This window comes from Gracilinanus agilis, chromosome 2 (assembly GCF_016433145.1).
Source record: "Gracilinanus agilis isolate LMUSP501 chromosome 2, AgileGrace, whole genome shotgun sequence".
Lineage (NCBI taxonomy): Eukaryota > Metazoa > Chordata > Mammalia > Didelphimorphia > Didelphidae > Gracilinanus > Gracilinanus agilis.
Window position 1 is genome coordinate 425,521,835 of NC_058131.1, and position 23,158 is coordinate 425,544,992.

At 35.4% G+C, this 23,158-nt stretch overlaps 1 protein-coding gene across 1 annotated transcript in view; it reads left to right on the forward strand.

Moving 5' to 3' along the window:
* Positions 1–23,158, forward strand: part of AFF4 (AF4/FMR2 family member 4) — a 79,437-nt gene that overhangs the window by 42,458 nt on the left and 13,821 nt on the right. The window contains exons 7-14 of the mRNA XM_044664655.1: positions 329–362; positions 1,927–1,975; positions 11,146–11,200; positions 12,531–12,568; positions 12,934–13,096; positions 13,848–14,762; positions 15,666–15,754; positions 19,633–19,867. Of these exons, the coding sequence (XP_044520590.1) occupies positions 329–362; positions 1,927–1,975; positions 11,146–11,200; positions 12,531–12,568; positions 12,934–13,096; positions 13,848–14,762; positions 15,666–15,754; positions 19,633–19,867 (1,578 nt within the window). The remainder of the gene's footprint in view (positions 1–328; positions 363–1,926; positions 1,976–11,145; positions 11,201–12,530; positions 12,569–12,933; positions 13,097–13,847; positions 14,763–15,665; positions 15,755–19,632; positions 19,868–23,158) is intronic.

Sequence of the window (23,158 nt, forward strand, 5' to 3'; positions counted from 1 at the left end):
GTTTTCACTAATCTGCTTTGCCCAGAATTATGATTTTAATTAAGAAAACGTGTTTCAATCATTTTAGAGTATTTGAAACCATTTTCTATTGAGAGTAATGAGTTAAAACAGGACTATAAAGTTGCATGGTTAATAATCTGTACAGATGATTGAACAGAATGTTAAATTATGAAGATTTACTTTTTCACCTTGTCATTTAACTATAAAAAAATAATTGTACTTTGAAATAAGTTAGCTGCAATTGATTTGATTTGAAGTCAGCTTCTCAAGTGAACATTTAATTTTTTCTCGAGGTCACAATAATATAACTCTTTTCCCCCATTTTTAGGAATCTCAATCAAATTTTGGCCCTGGAGAACAAAGTAAGTATTTCTGTTACTTTGGTTCTTAAATTAAACAAACATCAACTTTGTATTTTGTGCAGTATACTGTGCTTGGAGTTGGTGCCCATATAACATGAAAGAAATAATACCTAGGCCTTTTCCTAATAAGCTTTTAATCTTATAGGAGTGATAGACCTGTATACAGAAAAATATAAAACAAATTTAACTATAAAAGTGTTACAGAATAATATGAGAGCTATGGATTGGGAGTGGCATGACTTCTGTGAAATCAGAAATGGCTTTTTTCTTGATTAAGCTATTTCGCTTTGTTAAATTTAGTACCCTTTAAAAGACATTCTTGCTTTATTATTTATTACCTTTTTATGAGGGTGAGTTACTTTATATTAAGACATTTGGAATATTTATTTTTTCTTATAAAACTAAGTTTCTTACTGTTGACTAGATTATGTTAAAATATGTTTTTGGCCCAGAAATAAAAATGAAGGGTTTCCAAGTATTGCTCAGCAGAAAATACATAATTGGATTTTATGTGTTTCTAATTATTTTTTCTTGGCTATGAAAATAACAGACTTTGGTAGAAAACTCCTAGAAGCTTTTAGTGTCTCCCACCTCTTCAATCTCTAGCTTTTTCCAGCCTTTTCCCATATCTATTTTCAAAGCTGTTCTCAGGATTCCAAAGTATACTAGCAGTTGCCACTACCAACTATAGGCTTCTTCTTAGGGATAAAGGGATTTATCTACACCTAGACGAAGGTCTTTAGATGGAACATGGCACCTCAAGAAACCAGCATAGTTATGGCATTTTCTAGGCAAAATAGGTAAAATATGGACTCAGAAGGCCATGGATGAGTAAAGATTTTGGATCATAAAATGTCAGAGCTTTCTAGAAGGAATATGGAAGATCATTTAATCTAGCCCTCTCATTTTACAAATGAGAAAACTGAAGACTAGAGCAATGAAGTCTCCTGCTTATGGTCACAGAGTGAGTAAGTGAGAGAATAGAGTCTTGAACCTGGTTGCTTCAATTCCAGGTTCAGTGAAATTGCTAAAAAGAACTGCCTCTTCCAGGTAATGATCTTTTATTTTGGAATTGTTCCTCACAAGGCAAAATGTTGAATTGGTGTGGCTGATAAGGCTTTGGCTAAATGAATTCCGTTGTAGCCTGACACATGACCACGAGCAGTCACCATTTCATCAAGTACAACCATTGATTAATTGGGGATTTGTACTCTGGGAGATGGAAACACAAAACTAAAATACTCTGCATCAGGCTTAATTGCCTGTCATCTTCAATAGGCATTCCAGTTAAATATTGCAAACTAACTTCATCTATAACTAATAATACATTCATGCTTGATCTTGAAAGTTATTGTGGCATAAAAAAGAATTTTCTTTTGTTACTATTGATATTCAGTGATGTAGCAACAGACAGGGTAATTGATAAAAATTTCTCACAAGAAAACTGATGTTGTCTTAAGTCAGCTATATTAATATCTGCAGTCCCTCAGTTATTCTCATTTAATGTTATTACAGTTCACTGTTTCTCAAACTGTTACTCACTTGAGCAATCTCTTTATTCTAGAAAGATACAATCCTTCGTCTAAAACTTCAAATGGACATCAGTCTAAATCGTAAGTTAATTACTTAATTATCTTTAATTTTTTGAGTTCCTTTGCTTAGAGCTTGTTTATTTGTATGGTTTGAGAATTTGGGACAAAATTTTTAAATAATTTTTTTAGTTTTTCTATTTTTCTTGATCTCATTTGTGAATGTAATGAATGTGTTGTGTCAAATTAAAATGTCCTTTAAAAATATAATCAGTGCTTATACGACCTAGATGATGCCAACTGATAGTGTGTAGCAATTATAGTATTCCTTTAGGCAGGCAGTGTGAAGGGGTAGGGAAAGAAGAGAAACAGACAGAAAATTATAATAGTTAAGCCCTCAAATTTGAGTCTTTGAAAGTCCTATATCACTTAATTTAGCAAGTATTTACCTAGGTAGACCAGAATAAGTGGCCACTTAGCTCAATGAATAGAACTTTGTACCAGTGATGCCAAGTATATGGGTTTGATATCCATTTTCTCTATTTAATTTATATTCTGTGGCCATACATTCTACCCGAATCTCAATCTAAAAAACATATACCATTGTTCATTTATTGAACTTGATAAGACAGTATGAATGAATCAGTGTAACTCATTGCTACTGAAGAAAAGCTCTCATCACATTTGTTTTGATCATAGATTCTGTTACATCTTTTCCGTGCACAGAGAGCTTTGAGTTCTGGCATATATATATACAGAACACCACTAACATATTGTTAAGGAATGTAAAAACAGCAGGATTCTTCATCAGTCTAGTTAAGGAGGTGTTACATATTTGATATACATACATGGGGAAAATAGATACTAAATATAATTGTGTAACATGCTCCATACCAAATGCTCCGAGAACTTGAGTAAGAAAGCTAGGGAATTTTCTTAAAGCACTTGGGACTCATAGAATATAGTATGCTAAGAAGAAAGTCACTTATTTTTCTTATGTCATCTTTATGCTCAAAACTAACCATCAGGGAAGTACTTTTAGTTGGCATGATGAATAAGGCTCTGAAAGGTTTACAAAATCAGATGTGAAGGGAAGTATAAGTATAGACATAAATGAAAGAATTATTTTCGCACTGACTGGGTATTGGAATATAATCCAAGGAGCAGAAAACATTACAAAATGAGAATTCAATTTAGTAAACTTTTATTGAGGAACTGTGCTACTAGATTCCAGTAATACAAAGGCGTAAATGAAATGGAAGTAAGGAAGAGCAAAAGTAACTAAGGAGATTAGTAAAGGTCTTCAGTTAGAGGTGAAAGAGGAATAATATTCCACACATGTAGGACAACTTATGTAAAGACATAAAGATGTATAAAGGACTTCAAGTATATGAGTTAAGGTTGAAACATTGGATATATGATAGGAGAGTGATGGGAAATCAATTTGGAAAGGTAAGCCACCATATTGTGAAGTGCTTTAAATACCAAAGAGGGAGTTATATTTTATCTTAAGAGACGATAGTGAGGAACTGAACTTCCTAAGCCAAATGCATGGCATTATCAGAACTGTGCATTAAAAATATCGCTTTAGCAGCTGTAGGAGGGCAAGTTGTAGAGTAGAATGCAGGGAGATCAGTTAGGAGACTCTTGGAATAGTTCAAGTGAGACATTGTGAAGTTCTGAACTAGGAATACAAGTATATGAGAAGAAAGAAAGGAATAGGTAGATATAAGAGGTTGGAGGTAGATTCTACAGGACAGCTGATTGGTTAAGATTGATGGAGAAAGAATAGTTGGCAACCATTGTCATGTTTGAATGATTAAAACAATTTTTTGAGATTCCCAGAATTTTGGAATGACTTTGCCTTATTCTTCACAGATGCATGGCCACTCTGAATACCTGGCTTCCCTTAGACTTTAAATGTTTAAAGACTAACTCGTCTTTTAACAGTTGACTAATCTTTTAATTTCCCCCCTGACCTTTTATACAAGGGAGTACTTTTGTTTTATTGGTTGTTGTAGCCAGCCTACTAGTGATGAGACTTTCTATACTTTTAAGTAAGTTGTTTTGGGCCTTGGATAGCAGAATTATTACTTCTGGGACCATGCATCAGCAGTGATGGTGACCGAACAGGGAACAGGACTTAAATATTCCACAAATGATGTGTTTTTAGATAGCCTACAAACATTAATTTAACTCGTGTTACTATGTATATGAGATCTTTGACAAATGACAATCCATATCCATTTTTTTAAATATTCTTGCTATAAAGAAATCATTACATATAAGAATATTGCACTAAATAGAATAATAATTCACAGGTTCTCCTTGAAGAGGAACTCTTTATGGATGTGCCCTCTCCCCCCAAAAAAAAACAATACCAAACTTGTGTCACATATCAAGAAATCACTAATTTTCTAGACATATTAGAATAAGGAGGCATGTGAAAATTGAATCCATTAATCACCTCCTAAAAGAAACTCCAGAATGAAAACTCCCAAGAATCTCATTTTCCAAATCTAGAGCTTTCAGACAAAATTTTAAAATAATATAAGCAGCCAGAAAGAAAGAATTTATCAAGGAACTATGGTTAGGATTGCTCAAGATTTATTAGCTAACACTTGGAATAGAGAATGTGGAATTAAAATATTTCGAAAGACAAAGATCTACAACCAAATATAACTTAGCTAACAAAATTTAATTATTCTACAAAGGAAATGAGAGGACCTTCAGTCAAGTAGAGGATTTTTTAAATATTCCTGATTTAAAAAAAAAACAGCTGAAAAGGAAGTTGAAATGTAAATATGGAAGTTAGGAGAAAATTTTGGTAGTTCAAATAAATAGAAGTTCAAAGAGGTGAGATATCTCTGAGTCTATGTTGACATGGATATTGATTCTCAAGGATTTTTGTGTAAAAGTTGGATATATAGGAAGACAGTAAAAAGTACATGGGAAAATTTAATTTAGGAAAAAGAAAGGAAAGGGTGTAAGACTATTTTTAATCTCATTATCACAATCCCCCTGTGATCATTTGGGAGACTTGTCTTCCCAATTGATCATTTGACATAATCAACTTGTACCCCTAAAATTCTAACTGCAATAGTTATAGATAAGAGGTAAGTAGAAGAGATACAAAGAGCAAAACCAGTGTTTTGCTAGACGCATTGACAGAAAGCCAATTAGGGGGCAATACCCTTTGGCATAAGAGTTTACAATTCAGAATAATTCTGTTCAGTCCCTTTAATTAAGTTCAGTCAGTTGCACCCCAAAGTTCATTTGGATAATTTTGATTCAGTGTAGGTTTCTGCAGGCCAATAGTCCATTTTCTGGTTTCAAAGTGTTAGCAGACTTCTTTTTCTGAAAAAATTTCTCAAACAAAATTTTAAATCTTGAATTTTTATAAAAATACAATCCCCCCAAAGAGGTCGTTGACCAACACCCAGATCAACTCAGAATACATTGTAGAATTATGGGGTGTATGAGTCAGTTATCAAAAGAAAAACCAAAACCATAAAAAGAAAAACAAATAGAAGAAAATTAAACTTTGGGAGAAATAAGAATCAAAATATCAAAAATCTATGTGGGTAAAAAGTTTTAAGTAAACAAGAAAATAACTTCATAACAGGCCCTTGTATTAGAGTGCAATTAAAGTAATTTCTGTCCTATAATTCTGGACAAAATGTAGTAATATTGCACTTACCTATTGGCAGCCAAGACTACAGCAAATTGCCATTATCATAAGAGAAAGGAGACCAGATTTTTATGTAAAAGGGAAGTGTCATTCCCTGGTCTGATTTTGCTTCATTCTCAGGGATAGGGGAGCCAGAATGATGGCCGATCTTTGGTACTTGACTGGCAGTGTAGTACGAAGTGTCCTACGTCTTAACGTATGTCAAGCATTGCAACTTCGAGTCTCACACTAAGTTCAAGTCCCTTAGTATTGGCATAAAAGTTCAACAGTCCTAGTTAGATTAGTATGGTCTTTTTTGACCTTGTGCTCCATGGCACTATTCAGTTTAAGTCTGTGTTTCTCTGGCACTGTGCAGATGAAGTCTGTCCTCCTTTTTGATCCCATTTCCTAGAATCAAGCATAAACATTAATCATAGTCCCATAACATTTATCAATAAATGACAGGTTTCCATAGTCTAAATCTTTTGGGTATGAATTAATATTAGAACAAATATATTTTTTTTAACTTATATCACTGCAGAGTCAAAAATTAATATTGATCATATGCATTTTACATATAAGAAATTTTAAAAAAGGAAAAAAATCAAATATTCTCTTAGAAAAGTAAAAGGCAATAATAGTAAAATAAAAATTCAAGAATTCAATGTGTTCCCCAAAATGGTGTCCACTTTTCTATGGACTATTATCTCCAATGCTTGTGATAGGATACAATCAATCAGTTTCAATAAAAGGTGCTCTCTTTACATGTGAGCAATGAATCCAAGAGTCCTTTTCTCCAATTTTTATAGCTGTTGGAGTGGTTAACAATATTTGAAATGGACCTTCTCAGGAAGGCTGAGTTGCTCTAGTGCGCTGGACATTCTTTATATACACCTTGTCTCCTGGGTTCAGGTCATGAACATGTTGGTCCTGCTTGTACTGCAGCTCCGGATTCATGGAGTTCACGCAATTTATGCTGTAATTCTTTTGTATAGGAAGCAATAGAAGTATCTCCCCCTAATAGTGATGTATATGCAGGAGAAAAAGGCTTAGCCTGTAGAGAGGGATGTCCAAAAAGCATCTCATATGGTGAGATGTGTAAATCTCCTCTGGGCCTGCTTCTAATATAAAATAGAGCCAGAGGGAGAATTTCAGGCCATTTTAAATGTGTCTCGGTGCTGTAAGAGGGAGATTTTAGGTATTTATAGATGTATATTTAAAGTGTGGCCTCCAGGAATCAACAATTCAGGTTGATTCCGTAATTAAATTAGACCCAAGTCAGGACTGGGTTTAAGGTAGTTTATTTACAATTAGGAAGGTAAAAGGTAGGGAAATAGAGTGAGGGAGAGGCTAGTCCAGGCCTGCAGAGGCATGGATGGAGAGAGAAGGTTAAAAGGCTAAATAAATTAGGCTGCATAGCCACAAGGCCTAGCAATCAGATAGGCTAGAGCCTACTTAAAGGTAGAGTTTAGAAACGCCAAGGTAGGCCTAAGGAAGTCAGCCTACCTTACCCACGTGACCATTCTGAGTAGAAGCTGCCTGAGGTCTCCTCAGAGGTCCTTCAGCGCCAAGTTCAAAGCGGGAACTTCCTCAACAGGAAGTAACCAACATACTTAAAGAGATAGTGTCTTTCGTCACTTCCTGTGGGTCCACCTCTAATTCAAGTGGACAAATGGCAACTTCTACACTGATTTGGACTGCCCCAAAGGGTAGTCCCTAGTTCTTGATTTGTTACTTATTGTCATGTGTGGGTAACCCATCTCCCCTCCCCACTAAGGGAGGTGAGGATGACATCATCTCTATGCCTAGGGTGAGTAGAGTTTGACTATGAATGGGCTAGAGTTAATTCCATTTACACAGTGCATAATTTGCCAATCATAGTTTTAAGTTCTCTGTTTTGGGGGTGATATGGTACATGGAATTTGGGAGTTATCCCCAAACAAGAATACATTTCAGATAAAATTGAATCAGTAAAGTGACTTCCCCTGTCCGAATCAAATGAGGGCAGGCTAAAACGAAGAATGATTTCTTTTAAAAGCACCTTGGCAACAAAAGCTGCTGTGGCTCAGGTCAGTAGGAAATGCTTCCGGCCATCTGGTCAGTTGATCCACTATGACTAGACAAAATTTATATTGTCCAGCCTTTAACGTTGTTATGTAATCAATTTGCAGGTGCTCAAAAGGTGTGTAAGCCAGAGGATGCCCACCAAAAGCTTTTTCATGAAAGGCATGTTGGTTATATGCTTGGCAGGTAGGGCAGGCTGTAGTAGTTATACGAAGAGCTGTCCATACTCTTTTAACAGAGTCCATGATACACCCTGGGTACCAAAATGACCATTTTTATGAATAGATTGGCAAATTGGTTGATAAAAACTTCTAGCTCCATTAATCAGTTTTGCTTTAAATTTTTGCTTCCATTTTTGCACTTCCTTTTCATTTTAGGAAGGTGATAAATTTAAGTCATCAGTGGTTATTAAATTAATGGTTAAAATTAATTCAGGCCCTTCCATAGCTGCTATCTTTAAAGCAATATCTGCCTGATCATTTCCCCTAGAGACAAGGTCGGTGCCACCTGTATGGGCAGAGCAGTGAACTACAGCTAGGGCTTCGGGTAGCTGGAGAGCAGAAAGAACTTCATTTATAATTTTTGCATTAGCTATAGATTTTCCAGCTGAGATTAAAAATCCTCTTTGAAGCCACAACATACCCACTGAATGGTAAATTCCAAATGCATATTTAGAATCTGTATAAATTGTTACCTTTTTATCTTTGGCAATTATACATGCATGTTTTAGGGCTGTGAGTTCTGCACCTTGAGCACTTAGATTTGAGGGCAGTGAAGTTGACCACACAGTGGCAAATTCTGTGACTACATCGGTTCCAGTGTCACATATGCCATCCCTCATAAAAGAGAAACCATCAGTGAATAAGACTATATCTGGATTGTCTAAAGGAGTGTCCAGGAGATTATCTCTAGGCTTTTCAGCCGCGGACACTAGTGTTTCACAATTGTGTAATGGTTCTCCTGAGACTGGCAAATCAGGAAGTAAGGTGGCAGGATTAAGAGTTGTACTTTTTAAGGTAATATTTTCATTATTTAATAAGGTTATTTCATACTTTGTAATCCTTTGATCAGAAAATGCCCACGTTCTATGTCTTCCAACAATGCTTCTACTTCATTTGGGCACATAATTGTTAATGGGCATCCCAATACTATATCAACAGTTTTTGTTACTAATAGAGCTGTGGCAGCTACGCTTCTAAGACATCGTGGTGCTCCTGCAGTTACTGGGTCCACCTGGGCCGAATAATAAGCAATTGGTAGCTGATATGGTCCCAAAATTTGAGTTAAAACGCCTGAAGCTACCCCTCTCTGCTCATGTACATACAGAGTAAATGGTTTGTTATAATCTGGAATGCCTAGATCAGGGGCAGACAGGATAGCCCGTTTTAGATTTGACAGAGCTGACCCGTGTTCTGTCTCTAATTTAAGTGGTTCAGGGACTGAATTTCTTGTTAGTGCTATAAGGGGCTTAGTAATTTCCCCATAGCAAGGGATCCATTGTCTACAAAAACCTGTTGCTCCTACGATTGCTCTTAACTGTTTTTTAGTGGTAGGATCGCTCAATTTTTGAATATTTTCAGTGTGCTTAGGAGAAATATAATGGGCACCAGCAGTTAAAATGAACCCTAAATATTCTACTTTGGGGAGACACCACTGAACACAAGGAGAATGAAGCATTCCAAAACCTTAAAGTTTATTAATTAGGTGATAACTAAAAGACTATAATACAGTGGCATTCCTGTTGCTTTATCTAATTATATTTTATATAGCTTGCAATTCTCGTTTTTGTCAGTAGATGGCGCTACTGGATAGGTTTTTCTTTGGCTATTGGTTAAGGACAGAGGGAAAATTCACAAGTAAGGGTGTGGTCCCTTTAAGTACTTTTAAGTATGCCACACCTCAAGATTTAATTAACTTTTGGGTGGCAGGCAGGCTAGGAAGCTTTTGTCCTGGGCCAAGTTTAGGGTTAAGTAGCTACTAAGGGTAAAAATGCTAGAACCGTGTACTTCCTGAGCATGTGGTTCCTCTTTTGGGCAAAAATGCAGCTTTTCTGGGGCAAAAGGAATTTTTATAAATTAATTTTTCCATTTTGGGAGCTCTAAAAGCCTTTCAAGGTAAAAAGGACCAGTTTTTTGTGGTTCCTGATTAATTTCCCTAGGTTTCACTTCTTACTTTAATTCTAGAGACACATGGGGCTTGGGGGGAAAAAAAGACAGTTTTTCAGGGGTAAAACAAGGCTAAAACTGGTTCATTTCAGCTTTAACAATCTCTCTAATAACAAAACTGAGCTAAGCTCAATGGCTTTTCTGTAGTTTTTTATGGAGATTTTTTTTTTTTTAACAAGATGAAATTGTTTGGGGCAGGAGCAGAGATGCTTTTCCTCTGAAAGGGATTAAAAGCTTTTCTCTAGGTGTGGCCTCACAGTTAGTTAAGAAATAAAGCAGCCTGTTTGTTGCCAGTAAGGCAAACCAGCCAAGTGATTGGGAACCAATTCCCCAGGTGGGGCTTTAGGACCCTACAGCTAAAATTCAAACAGCTGTGAGCTATTTATTTTAAGGAAAAAGGAGAAAAAAAATTTGAACTTACCTCTTCAGCATATGGACAAAGAGTTGTCAAAAATAAGGTGCTCTTTGATGGATTATATAAAGTCTATGGTATTGGACAAAGTACCCATATTGAGGAGATATGTCAATGTTTAGAACTCTTTAGGAGAATAATTGCCAGCTATTGAACGTACACTTCTGTATAAAAAGCCAGATATTCTTTCATTTACTCATAATTCATTTACATGATAGGATAAACTCTCTTGTTCTTTGTAATGGATTAAATAAATTAGAATGTGGACTAAGTGAAATTGAAATATGATATTTAAATATTGAAAATATCTACCTCCATTTGGAGGAAGAAAACATCACCGTTAGATGCTTTTTTTTTTTTTAACTTCCTTTCTCTTTACATTTAATTGTTTTGGATATGATTTTTGTAATTTTGTGAGTAAATAACCTTAAAGGTCCCTTCAAATACTTAGTCTATAAATTTGCAAATATTGTTTATGTGTAACTAAGAAAAAATAACTCCTAGTGATTTTATTTTTTTACTCGATATTAAAATGAATAGTTATAGGGGCAGCTGGGTAGCTCAGTGGATTGAGAATCAGGCCTAGAGATGGGAGATCCTAGCTTCAAATCCGGCCTCAGACACTTCCCAGCTGTGTGACCCCCATTGCCCACCCTTACCACTCTTCCACCTAGGAGCCAATATACAGAAGTTAAGGGTTTAAAAACAAAACAAAACAGAAAAAACAAACAAATAAAATGAATAGTTATAGAAAAATTAGTGGTCTTAAAAATAATTAAAATTAACTTCTTCTTTCTTGGTTCTTTACTCCAGATATGTAAGAGTCACCCAAATCATTGACTTCATCAGTGATTATTTCTAGTATTATTGGTAGCAATTTAATGTCTTGTATGCTGTTATTGATGGTTTGAAAAATCCTAATCTTTTCAACTTTTCCCTCTAGTATGTTAAAGGATGATTTGAAACTTAGCAGCAGTGAAGATAGTGATGGGGAGCAGGTAGGTAATTTAATATATTGCTAATATTAAAAAGCTAAATAATAGACTTTGGTTGTTAATTGCTATAGTAGAGAAGTAGTAGTAATAATAAACCTTGATATTTGTATAGCACCATTAACAAGCATTTTTAAAGCACTTAATGGAGGGGAGGGGAGGAAATAAGCATTTATATAATTTCTACTATGTCCTTGGCACTGTGTAAATGCTCTCATTCTTGACTGTATTTTGTAATATAGGACTTCTGACCCCCATGACACTCTGCTAAGAGTTTTTCAAATATTAACTCATTTGACCTACTGTATGGCAGGCAACTGTGCTAGATACTAGGGATATAGAGGCAAAAATGAAATATTCTGTCTTAAAATAACTTAAACAGTTAATTCTTAAATCAATAAAGATTCTTTTTTTTTTTTTTTTTTTTCTCCAAAGAAAATTTTTTACTGCATTTTGACCAAGAGAAATTCTGGTTTCTTACCTGTTTTCAAACAAAATTAACTTGTACTAAATATATATATGGTTTGTTTGAGGGCTATTCTCAAAAATAATAGGTGGGAATGTATCAATTAGAATTTTCAGGAAGGAATTTAGTGACCTCTCTTTGGTGCTTTATGATTGAAGACTTACTGGCTTTTAATAACTGCTATGAATTTTTTTTCTTCATTTGGGACAACCCTACCCTAAAGAGTTGATTGTAGCACATTTACGATCTAACAAAAATGGCAGTTTATGCTCATTAATTCTAAAACTCAATAATTCTTTTAGGGATGAAAACAGCCCAAGTCATCACTGTCATATACCTGTTTTTATTAATTTTGGGACCACTGGAACCCAGCTTCTCTGGTCTAATGACAGTTCTCACCATTACATTTATGGCAAAATATTCAGACAGATAAGTTGAAGTATGAGATTAACTTGTTGTGGGTGTCTTTTCCTACACTTAATCTATACCAATCAGGAAAATGATAATTATGATGCAGATTCCACATTGAAAGGAAATACTGGGAAATAATGTAAAGGTTAATTGATAATGCATTTAGTTAATGGTTTAGGACAGTGATGGGCAAACTTTTTAAAAAGGGGGGCCAAAGGAAAGGAAATACTCATCTGTCATTCTGTTTCTAAGGCAACTCTTTTGAAATTTCATTGTATTGTATCCTACTCACTGTATTGGTCAGATTAGGAATAATGTTGCCAGGCCAATAGAACATTTCAGGAGGCTGCATCTGGTCCGCGGGCAGTAGTTTGCCCATCACTGGTTTAGGATGTTGAGAACATTTCATTTTATAGAATAATAAATGTCATTCTTGAACTTATTGTATTTTAATTATAGGACTGTGATAAGACTGTGCCAAGGAGTACACCAGGAAGGTAGGCATTGATGTTTGTTTGGGATTAAAGTGTGATATGATATGTATATGTAATTGCTTGTGTGTGTGTGCGTGTGTGTGTGTAGAGAAAGTATGTAGGTGTGTGTAAAATTACTTTAGAAACTTTTGGTTACAAAGAAATAAATTAAGATGTAGTTTTGGATGATGATAGCTTTGCATAAAAATATTTCATTTACTGTATTTTACTATATTTGAGCACAAATACTTTTCCAAAGTCATTATTGATTAGAAGTACTTGGACTTGAATAAAATTGTGTTTAGTTTTTTTTAAGCAACCATATTCAATTCTTCATTGAGATCAAGTTTAAATTTTATCTTTTCCTTTTTTTTTTTTTTTTTTTAAAGTAATTCTGAACCTTCACACCACAATAGCGAAGGAGCAGATAATTCCAGGGATGACTCAAGTAGCCATAGTGGATCTGAAAGCAGTTCTGGATCTGACTCGGAGAGTGAAAGTAGTTCCAGTGACAGTGAGGCCAATGAGCCATCACAGAGTGCATCTCCTGAGGTAGGACAAAGGCACTACTCTGAGCTGATCTTCATAGGCTACTAAGAGTTAGGATTGAGTAGAAGGAGTAATTCTGAATGTAAAAGTTTGAGAAGAAATACTTTGTGCCTTCTTGGCCTTCCAAGTTATACTTGACCACCATACTTAAAGGGAGGCTGCATGGGGAAGGGAGAAGGAGAGCTTTGAAGATAAATCAGCTAATTACTTTTTCTCTGCCTCCTTGCTCTCTTAAGTTTTGGGTTTAATTTACTTCATCTAAAACCTTTTTGGTGCTTCAAGGTAATATTGTAAATCACTGAAAAGTAGATTTTTCTTAGGTTTATTTTTATAACTTCAGTTTACAGGCTTTAGGACAGAAAATAAAAACCTAAGTAGTATAGTCTTATTACTAAAGTTTATGAACATGCAAGTCATATGTCATCCAATGTGTACAGCTTTGGTCATTTGATTTTTTTTCCACTACTTGAGGGTATCTTAAATATTGCTTTTGGATTTGGATGATTAATAGGAATATAGGCCACTTAGAAACTGTATGTGGCATTCAGCTTCTTGATAATTTTTTCAAAATTCTGAACCAAGACTTTGGTTTATTAGAACGGAGCAAGGTGTGGGGCTATCCTTCCTTGAAACTACCATTAATTTCTGAATGGGGTTTGGTATTTTATAGCATGCTCTTAGTTTATATCTAATTTGGAAAATAGAGCAGTAAAATTTAGTATGCATATAATATGCTGTCTTCTTTGTTTTTCAGCCTGAACCACCACCATCAAATAAATGGCAACTTGACAATTGGTTGAATAAAGTGAATCCACATAAAGTGTCACCAGCTTCTTCTGTAGATAGCAATATCCCATCTTCTCAAGGTTATAAAAAGGAAGGTCGGGAGCAAGGACCAGGAAGTGGCTACATTGAGCAGAATGGACCTAAGGAGTCCAATTCTACTCCTGGACGAGATTCCAAAACTGTTCAAAAAGGATCAGAGAGTGGTCGTGGGAGACAAAAGTCCCCAGCACAGAGTGATAACACTACACAGCGAAGAACTGTAGGAAAAAAACAACCCAAAAAAACGGAGAAGGCAGGTGTAGAGGAGCCTCGAGGTGGCCTAAAAATAGAAAGTGAAACCCCTGTAGATATTACAACAAGTATGCCCTCTAATAGGCACAAGGCAGCCACAAAAGGCTCAAGAAAACCCAATATAAAGAAGGAACCCAAATCTTCACCTAGATCAACAACAGAAAAAAAGAAGTATAAATCAACAAATAAATCTTCCCAAAAATCTAGGGAAATCATAGAAACAGATACTTCATCCTCTGATTCTGATGAAAGTGAGGGTCTTTTTCCTTCTTCACAAACTCCTAAGTATCCTGAGAGCAACAGAACTCCTGTTAAACCCTCCTCAGTAGAGGAGGAAGATAGCTTTTTTCGGCAAAGAATGTTCTCTCCTATGGAAGAGAAGGAACTCCTTTCCCCACTTAGTGATCCTGATGACAGGTATCCACTTATTGTGAAGATTGACCTGAGTCTTTTGTCAAGAATACCAGGGAAACCTTACAAAGAAATGGAGCCACCCAAGGTAGAAAAGAAAACTGTGCCTGAGAAACACACAAGAGAACCTCAGAAACAAGTCTCAGATAAAGGTTCCACCAAGGGAAAGAGGAAGCATAAGGTTTGTAAAACTTGTAAGGAAGGCGTTTTCATTGTCAGATATTGAAATATCAACGTGTACACTATCAATGGCTGAACTAATGTCTACAGTGATATAAGTAGTAACTGAATTTCAATAGGAAGAAGAGCCAAACACTTACACTGAAAGTTCATTCATTTCTGCCTGTACTATTAAAGAAATCCTATAGTTAGAGGGACAGATGAAAGATAAAGTATAATGATGGAAGAATAGATGCAATTATGAATGCAAGGGTATGTTTTTGTGTTTCCAGGACTACTTTGCTCAAAAGTATTCAGTAAATAAATGAATTTCTATTGGACTCTTTTCAGTTATATATACATCTATTTCTTAATCTTCCTATGTTGCTCTACCAGCAGTAATATTATACTTGAAACACAGAAAAAGCCTTTAGCTCTGTGCCCTGAATTTGTTCATATAAATGAAAATGGGTAATCACTGAGCTCTTAAAACAGTCTAGAAGACTTTGTTTAGGTTGTTTTCAGTCATGTCTGACTCTTGGTGATCCCATTTGGAGTTTTCTTGGCAGATACTGGAGTTTGACATTTCCTTCTCCAGCTCATTTGATAGATGAGGAAACTGAGGCAAAAGTGATTTGTTCTGGGACTCACAGGTAGTCAATGTTTGAGGATGGATTTGAACTCAAGATGAGTCTGTCTTCCTAACTATAGGCCTGGCATTCAATCCACTTGCCACCTACCTACCTTAGCTTAGAAGACTATGAGGCATATTTGGAAGAATCAGTGAAGTTTATTATTTGGGGCATCCATTCTGTATTTTTTGCTGTGTCAAATATAAGCCATTTCAGGAATACTGGACAACTGATGTTAATGGGAGTAAAGGTGAGTTTAATCCCAAAATCTTTTATGTTTCTGTTTCATTCAGAATGATGAAGATAACCGAGCTTCTGAGAGCAAGAAACCTAAGATTGAGGAGAAGAGTTCATCAGGCCACAAGACATCCAGCAATAGAGAGTGAGTCCTAGCAAATGTTGAACATTGATGTAATTAATATATAGCATTTGCCATTGGACACCACTGTTGATATTAGACTCTACCTAATATGTAGTTCAGGTAATTAATAAGTATTACAACATAAAGGGAAAACACAGTGTTTATTCCATGTGTATTTCCCAGGTAATATCATATTTGCTATATTGTACTTGAAACTTTTTAATTCTTAGTGGATTTTTATTACCAGTTTAAAAAATTTTTAAGACATTTCACATAGTTGAAAAGTAAATAAAGATGATTATTTTTATTTCTTTTTTCCTGTGTTGTGGGAAAACTATTTCATAGACTACACGAAGAGTACAATGACGTTATATAAGAATCTGCTAATAAAAAAAGTCACAATACCATTTCTCTCCTCCTGGATTATAAACTCATAATTAGAAAGTGAAGAAACTGGTTCCAAGTATATATGCAATTTCAAGGAAAATGGAAGGGGGTGATACCTTTCATACATTGAGTAAGGGGAGAATTCTTAAACAAGAGATAGAAGTCATCAAAAAAGAGTAAATTTTTGATCATAAAATTTTTAAAAATTTATACACATAAAAATACAGATGAAATAAAAGAAACCTTCAGTGGGGAAATCTTTGCTAAAGTCTTTGTATTAATTATTATTAAAATCTTATACCTGGGGCAGTTAGATGGCTCAGTGGATAGAGAGCCGGACTTGGAGATGACCAGAAGCCTTAGGTTCAAATCTTGCCTCAGACATGTCCTAGCTGTGTGATCCTGGACAAGTTTTTTTTTTTTTTTTTTTTTTTTTTTTTTTTTTATCCTGGGACTCCATTCTAGGAGCATAGGGCCACAACCAGCAGGCAATGGGTCACGCAGTCGCTCAGGGTCACCCCAGCTGGGAAGTGTCTGAGCCCGGATTTGAACCTAGGACTTTTCGTCTCTAGGCCTGGCTCTCAATCCACTGAGCTAGCCCAGCTGCCCCTACTTTAGGTTGCAGTTTCTTTAGCAGATGTAGTTTTTACAGGGTGGGGTTATCGCCCACCCCTGGACAAGTTACTTAACTCCAATTGCCTACCTTTACCAACTATTCTTCTGCCTTGGAACCAATAACTTAGTGTTGATTCTAAGATAGAAGGTATGGCATTTTAAAAAAATAGTTTATATCCAAGATACATTCAGAGCCATTTCTCAGTAGATAAATACTGGGTAACAGGGTATGAATGCCTTCTAAAAGAATTGCAAAAACTATCAGGAACAATATACAAAAATGCTTTAAACGAACCATCGCAAGAGAATTGCAAATTAAATTAACTACAGTTTCACCCCACACCCTAAATTAAACATTGACCAAAGATGACAAAAACCGGAATATGGGGATGGGCTTTGGAAACCCACTAAATGTACCTTTTATGGAGATGTTTTCCAAAATAGGCCAATTCACAATTCTGGAATTATGCAAGAAAAGTGTTTAAAGAATTCATACTTTTAGGCCTAGAAATTCCACAGCAGGCACATGTTCCTAGGAGATTAGAAAAATGAAAATATTCAATATATTTATGAAAATACTCTTTAGAAGAAATTGTAATGTTATAAAAAAAAATGGAAGTAAAGCCAGTACCCATTTTGGGGGAAATGAATCTTAAATATCTTGGATAACATGTATAGCCGAAAGATAATAGCTAGCACTTCTGTAATGCTTTAAGGTTTGCAAAGCACTTTACAAATTTTAATTTATTTTTCTCCCCACCATCACTCTGTGGAGGGTAGGCGCTATTGCTATCTTTGTTTTACAGACGAGGAAAGACTTGCTTAGATCATATTGCAATAAAGTGCTTGAGGTGTAAAGGGTAAAATTATGGTTGGACTGAATATATAAGAGTATGGTCGCCAGGAATTTAATTAATTAATTTCAAATGATTTTTTTAGCAATTTATTTGTAAAATAGAGAAAGAGTAAAAGTAAGAAAAGGGCAGAGTAAGAGATCTTAGCTTAACAAGCTAGACTATGTGTTCAAGCCCTGGCTTTACTCTGGCAGGGCTCCAGTAGCCCCAGCCAGAGGGCCTAAGAGCCATTTAACAAGGGTTTTAGCCAAGAGGCTACCTCCAGAAGAGGGGGCCCCTCCAGTGGCTAGTACCTCCAGGAAAAAGCCAAGGAAGGGAGTCAGCCTTTTTCACTCACCCATATGGTAGTTCTAAGGAGAAATATAAAGCAGTCCAAGGTCCTCAGCCAGAGCTCCAGGATCCAGTTCAAGGAAAAAGGCTTCTTCGCAGGAGGTTCTTGCAATTTATATTGACCATTCCTTTTGGCACTTCTTGAGCTTTCCTCCCACTTTATGTGTACCAATTATAGCTAAAGCTTTGCTTAGGCCTGCCCAAAGGGCAGTCAGTCAGTTCTGATTCATCACCCACTTTCTCACACATGAGTCTCAGACCTCCCCATACTTAAGGATAAGTAGGGTGTGTATACTTTTGGTGATTAAATCTAAAAATGGGCAGGGTAGAGTTAATCCCGTCTTCACAGAGGCCAGATTTGAACTTAGGTTTTCCTGATTCCAGGTCCACTCCCTGTCCACTATGCTACTTTAGTTGCCTCTGGTAATAGGAATGAGGTGAAATATTACACATTAAGAAATTACAAATATGAAAAATTTACAGATACACAGGTAGATTTATATAAATTCATACAGAGCAAAAGAAACAGTAATCACAAGCCTAAATGAAAGAATTATTTCAAAGAAAACCAAACTGAGTAATTGGGAAAACTTGTAATGGATTTGGAGAATAGCTAATGAAACATACATAGTTCCACTCCTCATTTATGGCAAAGAAGCAGCAGCACTGCAGAGGTAGAATATTGCCATCTTTGTCAGATGCAGTTATGCTAGAAATTGTTTTTGCTTAACTGTTTTTCCTTGTTACAAGAAAGGAGTCAGTTACTAGGGTGGAGAAAGATAAAACAGTATATTCAGAGAAGGCTTTATAAAAGGAAAAGGCATCAATAAAACTTTTTAAGATGAAAGGAAGGGGGCAGCTGGGTAGCTCAGTGGACTGAGAGCCAGGCCTAGAGACAGGAGGTCCTAGGTTGAAATCCGGCCCCAGACACTTCCCAGCTGTGTGACCCTGGGCAAGTCACTTGACCCCCATTGCCTACCCTTACCAATCTTCCACCTATAAGTCAATAAACAGAAGTCAAGGGTTTAAAATTTAAAAAAAAAAAAAAGATGAAAGGAAAAAATTTGTTGATAACTACGGAGTATCAGTATCATTAGGCAAAAATCATTTTTATATACCTTTTTAAAAATTATTTTTATTTTTTCTTTTTAATCATATTTTTCTTTTTTTAATTATATTTTTATTTTGAATAATTTCCCATTGTTACATGTTTCATGTTCTTTTCCCTCTAAAAAAATTATTTTTAAAGAAGGAAAAAATGTTGGCAAAATGAACCAACACATTGATTTTGTCTTATAGTATATGAAATATTTAACACACAGTCATCTATCTTCTATTTCTGCAAAAAAGGGAGGAATATTTTCTCAACAGTTCTTTGAAATCAAGCTTGATTATTGTAATTTGTCTGTCTTAGTACTAAGTATCCAAGGCAGAAGAGCAGTAAGAGCTAGGCAGTGTGAGTTAATTAGCTTGTCCAGGGTCATACAGCTAGGAACTGTCAGAGGTCAGATCTGAACCCAGGACCTTCTATCTCTGGATTTGGCTCTCAATCCATTAAGCTACCTAGCTGTCCCCCATTGATATTTAAATGAGGACCAGGTCATCAGTTAAAAACAAGGTTGATTTTCCTTGAAAACAAAGAAACAAAAAAAATCCTTTTTTCTGCCTTTTCCTTTATTTGGAGAACTAACTTGCATTTATTTGATTTGGCAGGTCATCCAAACAGAGTGCTATGAAAGAGAAGGATCCATTGCCTTCTCCTGCTGGACCTATTCCCATAAAAGACTCAAAAACTGAGCATGGATCCAGGAAGAGAACAGTCAGTCAGTCATCTTCCTTAAAATCTACCAATAGCAGCAACAAAGAGAGTAGTGGTAAAAACAGTTCCTCCACTTCCAAACAGAAAAAGACAGAAGGGAAAGTTTTTAGTGGTACCAAGGAAGCCAAGGTAAGAAATTGGAGGCTTTCTCAAAGAGTTAGCCCTTTGTAGACTTATTTACTTGTTGCTTTAAATTATGATTTACATAAAACTCTTCCAGTGTGATTTTACAATTAGCATTTTAAAATCATCTCTAGACCCTATATATCAGTATTAAAACTCATCATCTTGATAATAAGCTCAAGTAGTGAAAATAATTAAGAATAACCTTTCAGCAGATAGGAATCTGAATGTTGTATGTACTGTTAAATGCACCCTCTGGTGTCGATTGGTTTTTCTTAATTGTTATTCTTTGTTATAGGGGAGTGGGGAGAAGAGGTCTGAGAAGATATCAGGAAATAATTATAATGTCAAAAGAAAAATATCAATGAAACAGTTAAAAAACTAAAAAGCAAAAGATTATGAAAATAGCCTATTAACTGCATGTTAAGATTAATCCCCCTTGGTTGAAAAAACTAAATTTCTGTAAAAGTTAGTCTATTAAGTAAAAATTGACTCCAGTCCAAATAGTAGTACTTGTTTAGGTGAGTTTTTGGTATGAGATTTGAGACTTGGATTTCAAGTTGAAAAATAAGGTGACATGTAAAATGGTCACAGTCATTCAGCTTTGTTAGAGACAAGGAAACTTTGAGGTAATCCAGCACTGACTCAATTTGAAACTTTTCATAAAGGTAAAGAAATACCAGTCAAATCTTTCATGGAGGACATTTTGAAAAGGTTTTTTCAATGTTGAATTTTACTAGGTAAAAATTTTAACTTTTTATGTGAATCTCTTTTCAAACTATCATGGTAATTAAGGAAACTCCTTAAAGACAGAATAGAAAAAGCAGACTTGAACTACTATCTTAGGGTATTGATGTATATGTAGTTCATGTTCTCTAGTTTAGACTCCATTAGTTAGCAAAGATTTGAAAAATAGAAAGAATTTCCTAAACACTAATTTTTGAGAGCTAAACTTAGATATAAATGTAAACTGTAGCTATGCTCTCTAATAGATAATAGTCAGGTCAGAATGAAGGAGCAGATGTTAATAGACTCAGAAGTTGTAGTAATAGATTGAGCTGGTGAGAATGGAGCATTAACAGGTGTACATCAGGATTCTGGTCTACTTGGCAGTTTGAAGTTGAAAAGCCCTCAGACAACTATGGCTACTAGTTAAGTAGCAATTTCCTTCAAATCAGTATTTCCATGTTAGTATTGGATATACTGTGCTGCGTTTGATGCTGCTTTTGACAAACAGGACAGTTGAAATCTAAGTTGGCAGATGTGTTGAGAATCAGATGCAAAAGTCTAGGGACTAGCTGGCCAATGTGGTGTGCTAGGACAAGAAGAAATCCCACCCAAATCCAGGACAGAATGTTCTGATCCTGTACAAGGAACAGGAACAGGTGGGAACTAGTGGCTGTTTTCACTCATTCCTCAGAGCTGGGTTCTACATTAGAATGTACTGAGAAGGGACCTGTTATTATAGCTGGTGGTCTAGGGAAAAGAGGAAACATGAAGGCTGGGTACTTTAAATATGGAGCAGGAACCAAACTGATCAGCAGCTGTGTCACTGTGACTGCTGGAGTGAACAAGATCTTAGATCCAGCCTCTAGCCCAGTCTGATGCTTGCAACAGAATAACAAGTTCAGAGAGCTTAAACCAAAGAGAGCCTATAGATGATTCTGAGTAGAAGATCTACTCAGAATCTTCAGAGGCTGATAGCTGCTAATTGTCAATGGTACCTGCAGCTTTCTAGTAGAGCTTCAGCCAAGGGCAAGACCATAGTTGTGTTATTCAGCTCTAAATCCAGATCAGGAATCTGCAGAGTTTATTCCTGAAGACAGGAAGCAGACTTTTCTATCAGATTGCTTTGAACTCAGTGAAAGCTTGCAACCCAAGTTATTTCTGAGATCCTTGAAGAATCAGTACTTAATTATCTGGAGAAAGCACCAGGATCCAAGAAAATACAAAACAGGACCAAACATGACTCAAACATTCACTTTAGAAGTGGTAAGAGTATAGCCCTAAGAAAGATATAGACAGAATTAACAGCTTAGCACAAGGTATAAAACTTGATACTAAACAAAAGACTTTAAAAAAAAGTTTGGTATCTTACAACAAAAACAGCTGATTTGGAAAACATAATTTTGAATCATTGGACTACCTGAAAGCTATGACCAAAAAAATAGTCTAGACATCATATTTCAATAAACCATGAAAGAAAACTGAAGGCAAAGTGAAAATAGACTCCATTTTTTATTATTTTGTAGTAATTGTTTTAATTTACATCATTTTAGTCATTGTGGTTATTGTTTTCCTTGCTCTGTTTGCTTCACTGTGTATCATTTTTACATGTTTTGTCATGTTTCTTTATATTTATCGTTCTTGTTGTCATGACATAGTTATAGTCCAAAACAATCATGGGCTTCAATTTGTTTGCAGATTCCCAAGTCAGTGGATCTTGTTCATAATGCTTATCCACCATAAAAATTGAAGTTATAAATATTTTGACATAAATGAAATCTTTTTGTCAGTGATATGCTTGGGGCATATATGCCTAACAATAGAACCCTCTAAGTCAAAGGATATGGACATCTTGGCTGCTTTGTTAGCAAAATTTGAAATTGCTTTCCAGAATGACCCTTTCCACAATCCCATTGCAATTTACTAATGAGTCCCTTCTTTTTCATTTTTTTACAACTCTGCTAGATATGATATAAAGAAGCCTCAAGGTTGTTTTAATTTGTATTTTTCTAATTAGTGATTTAGAGTATATATCTTGGGTATGCCGTTTTATTTTTTAAATATATTTTTTCTTTTTTTATGTACTATTTGGTTTTTTTAAAAGATTCAACCCCACCCCCTTTACCACTTACTTTATCTCAGATCTCATTTTGTTTGTGTAATAAAATTGTCTTCCATGTTCTGTAATTGTCTATATCTTTTGTTTTGTAAAAAAAATTCATCTGCCCATTGCTAAAAAAAGGTCCATGATCTGCTTCACTTCTAATTTTTTAATAGTATAATCTTCAGATCATATAGTCATTTCAAATTTAACACAGAATAGGAAATGTATTGGTCCAACCCCAAAACATAAATGTCTTAGGACTAGGAAATCTGGAAAGCAGTTTTTTTAATTTTGTAATAAATAAAATTATGAGGCTGGTTGTAGCTTAACTTTATTAAATCAAAGTAGTATTAGTAGTAAAGAGGGAAAAGTAGGAGAGAAGTACAAAGATAATTAGCTTTCTAATCTATGGTCACCATTTATGGGCCTCTAGCTGAACTCCGATAAGGGTTCATTCTGCTCTCTAT